This window comes from Diuraphis noxia, unplaced genomic scaffold (assembly GCF_037042655.1).
Source record: "Diuraphis noxia isolate RWA-SAM2 unplaced genomic scaffold, SU_Dnox_SAM2 contig0001, whole genome shotgun sequence".
In the NCBI taxonomy this organism is placed as follows: Eukaryota; Metazoa; Arthropoda; class Insecta; order Hemiptera; family Aphididae; genus Diuraphis; species Diuraphis noxia.
Window position 1 is genome coordinate 62224065 of NW_028301711.1, and position 8117 is coordinate 62232181.

Genomic DNA, 8117 nt, shown 5'->3' on the forward strand with positions numbered 1-8117 from the left:
ACTAGAAACTCAATTGTCGTTGCGTACGAATTATTTAACGATTGTACAACAGCTGTTACCTTGTACTTTATATTGTTCTTTGACTCGCTTATTCCACATATCGGCATATTTACTTTGTGACGTTCGAGTCCGAGTTTATGTACCAAGTTGTTCGTAATAAAATTACTTTGAGACCCGTTGTCTAGAAAGCCCAGCCGTGTATATATTTGCCAGCGGAACTTGATATCTTTATTATTGCCGTCGCCAATAGTACTTAATTATCGGCATCGGCGGCATCCATAGTATGCGCACACTACTGCATCGTTCGAAATGTTACTCTGTATGCTTCCTTCTTCCGAACTGACTTCTTTTTCATGATGTAAGAGTGAATTGTGTGGTTTTTGACATTTTCCACATTTTCTCGCGGGACATTGTTTTACCTGATGATCGGATTTCTTTAGGAAATTGCTGCACAATTTCAACTCATTGACCTTGTTTATTCTAGATGCTAGTATTAATGTTGGTGTTGTTGTTGTTGCTCATAGGTGCTGTGAGGTCATAGAAGACAGTACAGCAGTCGGTTTTGGTAAATCTTTAGCCGTTTAAAACGTTGCCGGGGTACACTACGTGGAAGCGATTTACCTTTGTACCCCCCCTAGAGGGGGCTTTAAAGCTAAATGGCTTTCTCTCTTCTTCTCCGATGTCCTCCATACGGGAAAACTACCGAAACTCTTTAAACAAACAAAAATTTTAGCAGTCTTAAAGCCAGGAAAACCAAAAAATGATGTAAGTAGCTATAGACCGATATCTCTATTAAGCGTATGCTACAAATTACTGGAAAGATTGATCTACAACCGCATTATTGATGACACTATTCCACTTGAACAGGCTGGGTTCCGCCCTAATAGGAGTTGCTGTGACCAGGTAATGGCACTTACTACCCACATAGAAAATGGGTATGATAGAAATGTTAAAACAGCAGTGGCATTCATAGACTTATCATCTGCCTATGATACTGTCTGGAGGAAAGGGCTCTTAACAAAATTCCTGGATGTGATTCCATGCAAAACATTATTAAAACTTCTCAATAATATGCTTAGTAACAGATTTTTTACTGTTTTTATTGGAGAGGAAAAAAGTAAAATAAAGATGCTAAATAATGGCCTCCCTCAAGGTTCTGTCTTGGAACCCCTTCTCTTCAACCTATATATCAAGGACCTACCAGCGACAACTGCAAGAAAATTTATATATGCCGATGACCTAGCACTAGCGTGCCAGAGTAAAGAATTCGAAGACCTAGAAAACATCCTGTCTGAAGACCTTGATACATTACATACGTTCTACAATCAATGGAGACTCAAACCCAATCCATCAAAAACGGAAGTCACCCTCTTCCATCTGAATAACAGAAGAGCAAATCAGGAGATTCAGGTGCAGTTTGGAGATCAGCTAGTAAAAAACAACCCCAACCCTAAGTACCTGGGTGTGGTATTAGACAGAACGCTCACTTTCAAGAACCATCTAGTCAAACTTTCAGCGAAAATAAAGACCCGTAATAGTATAATTGCCAAATTGAGCGGTACATCCTGGGGAGCTGATGCAAATACCTTACGAATCAACGCGCTAGCACTAGTATATTCAGCTGCAGAATACTGTGCCCCAGTATATGGATAAATAGTGCACATACTAATAAACTTGACATACAGCTCAACTCAGCAATGAGAATCATAGGGGGAACATTAAAAACTACCCCTTTAAAATGGCTCCCAGTACTTAGCAATATAGCTCCCCCTAAGATCCGAAGAGAACAAGCTCTCATCCGGGAATGGACTAAGATAAAAAATAACAAGAACCTTCCGATACACGCAGATGTAAGACTAAATGTGGATAGACTACGTCTTAAGTCACGCAAACCACCCTGGAAAACCGCAGAGATGCTACTACTGGAAAACACAGGGGAAAATACCAAATGGCTTGAGGATTGGATGGCGGAGAACCCTGATGGACAAAACATTGTTACCAACCCAACTTCCAAGCAGCCAGGCTTCGATCTGCCTAGAAAAATCTGGGTGACCCTAAATCGCATTAGGACCGGCCATGGAAGATGCAACCACATGATGTACAAATGGAAATTACACTCCACTGCTTCATGTGACTGTGGAAATGATATGCAAACAATCTCCCATATAGCAATTGAATGCCCGTTACGTGCATTCAAAGGCACTATAAATGATATCCATACAGCTAACATGGATGTGATTGATTGGATACAAAATCTGGACATGAATCTTTAGCTTATAGTTCCAAATTCATCTCAGCTATAATAGTTACCACTTGCCATTTTAGACATATTATTATTTTATTTTATTTTATATTATTTTATTTTATTATTATTATTTGTATCCTATCCCATATAGTTTGTTATTATTTACATGTTTAAATTTGGTGCTCTACTTTGTCATACGAAATATATATATATATATATTCTAGATGCTATATCAAGTGCTAAGAACACAGTACATTTATATATTGGGTGCGGTTGCTGACACATATAGCATTTCATTTTATTCGTTGTTAAAAATGTTGCCGCACCTTTTTTTGATGTTCCAAATTTTGAGTTTTTAGTTGACCAATAATTTTCTTCATTTTGCTTGAATGTTAATAATTTTGCGTTTTCAACTGACTCTAACATTTGAATTCTCTTAGCCAGGAACTCCATCATTAATTGTATACTCGGTAATTCGTCACTCGACACTTCCACTTCCCATTGACGTATAGAATTTATGTCGAGTTTTGTGTATATGACATAAGCAACGCACCCCAACTGTACGGATCGTGATTTAAAGCTTTTAAGGCTTGGATATGTGCATTTAGTGAATCAGTTAATTGTTTTAACTTAATGGCCGATTCTTTATTAATTGGCTCCAAATCGAAAATGCGTTTCGTATGTGTTTGGACCAACAGCCGAGTATTGTTGTATCTTTTAGTAACTATTTTCTATGCAATCTCATAATTCGATGAAGACGTTTCTAAATTTTTAATTAATGAACTAGCTTCGCCTTCTAGTGCATTTCTTAAATAACAAAATTTTTCGATATCTGTTATACATTTATTTGTGTGTACCAATGCGCAAAATATGTCTTGAAACGTAACCCAATCATCGAATTTTCCGTAAATGTAGGAATCTCTAATGGTTTAAGTTTTACTAATGGAAAATTATGATTTTTCGAGACTTCACTTTGAACACCCTGTATTAATTGTTGACCTTACGCAAGCTCATTAATTCCCATTAATCTATCATCGACTTGTGCCATTAATTCAAAGTATAATAGGTCTTCGAATGTGGACCGATATTGTACCTGTTCATTACTATCGTCTAATGTCTCTATATTGTTTTGTATAACATAAAATTCACTCCACGCTTCACAAATCTTTTCGGCCTGTAATCTTAATTGCGTACTGATGTTTGACTTTGGATCTTCCAGAAATGTTTGAAACCGAGTAAGTTGCCCTTTTATTTGTCCACGACGTAGAACGAAAACCGATAATTCGTTATTATCGATAGCCATTGTGATCGACCTATGCCGACTATCCACCGTTTTTAATGATTTAATGATATAATAAAATTGTGGATATAGACTCAAGTAATTTTGCTAACAGAATTATTTTCAGTCAAGGACGAAGTATAATAGGAGTAATATGACTATGGAAAAGACCACTTTTATTTAAATAGGTGTTGAATTGAGACTCACTTACCTGATGCTGTCTTCTTTCTTGAGTTGTACAGCTCCGTGTCGATCTTATACCACGAACTTGTAGGTCAAAATACTACAATGTGTGTAATAATATTGACGTGCGCAATTATATCCGGCTCGTCTGGACCATGTTTCGGCTCAGTTTATAATACGATAAAAAATGAAAACTACATTAAGTGGACTGTATATTTATTGAACATAATTTTAATATTTGATAATTGATAATACAATATTTAATAGATATACGACGCGGTAATGACTCGGATTGTACCCGACGCGATGTTGAGGGAGTACTGGCGACCAGCGCCTTTTCACGCTACCTGACCCAAGGTGTACACATAATGTTATTAATTTATTATATACGCGATAATATTTATCTCTTTTACACTAAACACAATGAATTGTAAGTTTAAACAATAATAATCACATTATTATGTATATTAATCTTAAATTATATTATTTATAGATGTTATATTAAGTTTAATAGGTTTCGATTATTTTCGTTGTTTTTTTAAAAATATTTTTCGTCTGTATAATATTTTACAAGAAAAAGTTTTGAATCTCTGCATGGCCGAATATAATATATAATACAATATATCAAATAAACGAAAACCATTAATGAGTCGTATAATTATTATTATTACTATATTACGCTCAACTCATTTAAGCTAAGAACGTTTATATTGCAGGTAGGTATATAGACGGGGTAGGTAAATTGACGATTTGAAACATAAAAAACAAATACTGCAGAAATGAAAATTAACATGATGTGTGGACTATGACCATTCTTTATTGTAAATTATAATGGAATGATTTTAACTTTTGAGTAAGTAATGGTTGTGATTGAGGAATTAACATTTTCCGATTCTCAGGGATACGAATGTACGTAGTAATAACTAACCTACTAAATAATGTGCTTGTAATTATGAAAACATATTTTTAAACAACTGTAGCCTAAGTATAATCAAATAAACATAACCATTGAAGACACGTGTCATGCATCATGACGTATTGTAGGCATGTTATTATATTAAATATCTATTATATTTTCACTACCGGTGGTCATTCTATTAATTAGGCGACCCTAAGGCCAACAAGCGAAGTTCACAAAAGTTTGACATTATATAATATACCTATGAAGTTGTAATACTATATTATGATGTTTAAAATGTTTTGAGCGTCCTATTTCATACACACTACCTAAACAATAATTATAAACTTTCAACTTCCAATTTGCAATTTTCTGTAATATAATACCACTGCAGTAGCAATCGGAAATTCAATTATAGACCCAATGGAAGAAAATTATATTCGTAAAAACATTATTCAGCTTTTTAACTAGTTAGAGCGATGATAATATTGATTTTACAATAATATGTATTTTTTTGTCTCTGTCTTCACATTATAGGTACTGTGTATTAAAATTTAACCAAATCTAATCTAACCGCGGCCGTTGGGTCAAAAAACTTGAAAATCTAATAAAAGGTTCCCCATAAAATAATATAGTAGCAGTTTGAAAATATTAAAAATTTATAGGCACGGTTTTTTTTACAAACAATTTGACAAAATGTATTTAATTTAAAATTTAAAGCAAAGTTTCTCGTAAGTATTTAATTCTGCTGCAAAATAATCTAAAAACTAGTTAACACAGTTTTTTTATGGTTATTTTAATTTCAAATTTGGATTAAATTACCAATTATTATAAATAATCAAAAATAACCATTTTAGCTATATTATTGTAATTTAAAAATATTATTAGTGGGTACTTTAAATTGTATATTCCTATCATATCTACTATGAATGACTTAGCGAGTTGGGTTATTGGGTACATATTGAATCTGATTTTATACGTATCTACATTTTTTTTCTTAAATAATAACAATATAATTAATATAGTATAACACAGCGGTTCTCAAACTTATGTTCGCGGAGCCCTTATGTTCCTAAAAAAAATTACGGAGCCCCAAAAATCAGAAATGTCTATTTGAGACAAGAATAATTCATAAAAACTGATGCCAATTGTAAATGATTTGCTTTTTATTTTTATTTTCTGTAAAATAAAAATATGTACAAATTATTTAATTTATTTAATAAGAAAAAAAGAACACAATATTTTAGTAATTAATACATTTTAATATTTAGTGATTTTAATGTGATAATTGTGATCATGATGTTAGCTTTTTTTATTGACCAGTATTTAAAAATTTGGCTTGATAGGCGAGAGTTGAATGTGCATATCTCTTTCAGCATCAAATTTATTGCGATATTTGGTTTTCGCTAATGTAAATGCTGAAAATCTGGTTTCACGTAGATATGTTGTTGTAAAAGGAAGAAGTGCTAAGGTAGCTTTTTTAACCAGAGATTGATATTCTTTAGTAATACTGCTACTGCACCAAAAATCTGTTAATGATATTTTATCAAAGAAAGTTTTTAAAGACGAAACAGTGGTAATTTCAATAAATTCTACATACTCTGTTATAGATAAATCTTCGGGCTTATCGTAGATTAAAAACAGATTTTTAACCCAATTATTTCGTTGGATAAATTCTATATCTTTACTTTCTGGAAAATATTTTTCTAATGACAGTAGTATTTTATTTAAATGTTGTTCAATTTCGCCATATATTTCTACAAAATCTTCAATATTACATCAATTGATTCTAAATATTCCTTTAACAAAGGAAAACTATCAACTTTTATGTTGAGAAAAACATATACACCCCAAAATTCAATTTTTTTTTTAAAAAGCTCGAATTTTGTCATTTGCTGTGAAAACGGTGGTAATTTTACCTTGTATTGATAAGTTCACTTAATTAAATTTTGTGAAAATATCAGCCAAGTAACCAAGTCGAAATAATCAAATTTTATCCGTAAATCTGAGCTGTAAATTAAATGGGCAATCGGTGAAAAAAACGTACAATTCATTGCGCAACTCAAGTAAGCGTTTTTCCCCGAGAAAGCTATCTTACTTCGGTATGGTAAAGTAGTGATTTGTGCATACTTCCCATATCTTCACACAAAATTTTGAACAGTCTTGTGCTCAATGGACGAGATTTTACGAAATTTATAATCTTCACTGACTCATCAAGTACATTTTTAGGAGGTATTGTTATCTTTTTAATAGCAAGTGTTTGACGATGAAGAATGCAATGACTATTACTACAAATGTTTGATACTTCTTTAATTCGCAAAACCACGCCATAAGTTTTTTCCAAACATTGCCTTCGCTCCATCTGTACAAGTATCAATACAATTATCCCAAGTCCAATCCTTCTATTTCGAAAAAATTGTTCAGCATATTGAAGATTTCATAACCAGTTGTATAAGTGGACAAAGGTTGACCATATAAGAGGTCTTCTTCAAGAGAAGTTTGATATTTATACCTAACGAATACAAGCAATACAGCTAATCCAGAAACGTCAGTGGATTCGTCCATTTGTAAAGAAAAATTATTACATTTAAGGCGAGATATTAATTCAGATTTTATGTGAGTTGATATATCGTTAATTCTACGCCTAACGGTATCGTTGGAAAGTGGAATAGTATTTATATTTTTGACTGCCTTTTCATCTAACATACAACTAACAATATTAGTCACGCAAGTTTTTATGAAATTTCGGCGATTGTATGAGCTTTACCAGCCTGAGCTATACGATAACTGACCAAATAAGATACCTCTGTGGCTTTTTAATTTGCTGTTTTTGATACTTTATTTATAAAGTTCTTATTTTTTAAAAGTTGATCACGCAATCGAATAAAATAATCAATAGGTTTATCTTTCACGTTTTTATGGTTAGTTTCCAGATGACGACGCAATTTGGTTGGCACCATTGAACTATTCGGAAAAACTTGAAACTGAACTTAATATAGCTGATGCAATCAAATTTAAGTCAAGTACTCTAGATTCATTAAACATAATTAATTCTGACGTAGATGGTATGGATAATCTTATAAATAGTTCAATTGTATTTTTGAAATCTTTTGATGTAGATTCTGAAAAATAGTTAATAGTTCGCTATAGATACCGACCTGTACCTAAGCAGCTTGATAATAATAGAGATAATGAAGCTAATATATTATTTAAAATATTTTATAGGAAAGAGTTTAAATCTGTGTTCGACGAGCATACGTCACTGGTAAAAATATTTTAGATAGTTGCATTGGTACAATTAAACCATTATACAATCTGTTCAATCCCCCTGTATCAAAGAATAACTTAACTGAAACGAATTCAAGATGCAATCATATTTTTACCCAAACAATGTGCTGTACACCCATTACATTTACTCGTTGAGTTAGAAGTACTGTACGACCAATGTAAAGAAGTGAAAACTTTCAGATATAGCTACTCGGAACAAATTAAAAAAATGCTTCCTATACCTA

General features: G+C 32.6%; 1 protein-coding gene and 1 pseudogene across 1 annotated transcript; both read right to left on the bottom strand.

The window, feature by feature from the left end:
* Positions 1–5930: 5930 nt before the first annotated feature.
* Positions 5931–7101, bottom strand: LOC149061184 (zinc finger BED domain-containing protein 5-like; annotated as a pseudogene).
* LOC149061185 (zinc finger BED domain-containing protein 5-like) lies at positions 6988–7311 on the bottom strand. The gene has a single exon (XM_089230871.1). It carries the CDS (start codon positions 7309–7311, stop codon positions 6988–6990), a length of 324 nt encoding a protein of 107 aa, XP_089086997.1.
* Positions 7312–8117: the final 806 nt, after the last annotated feature.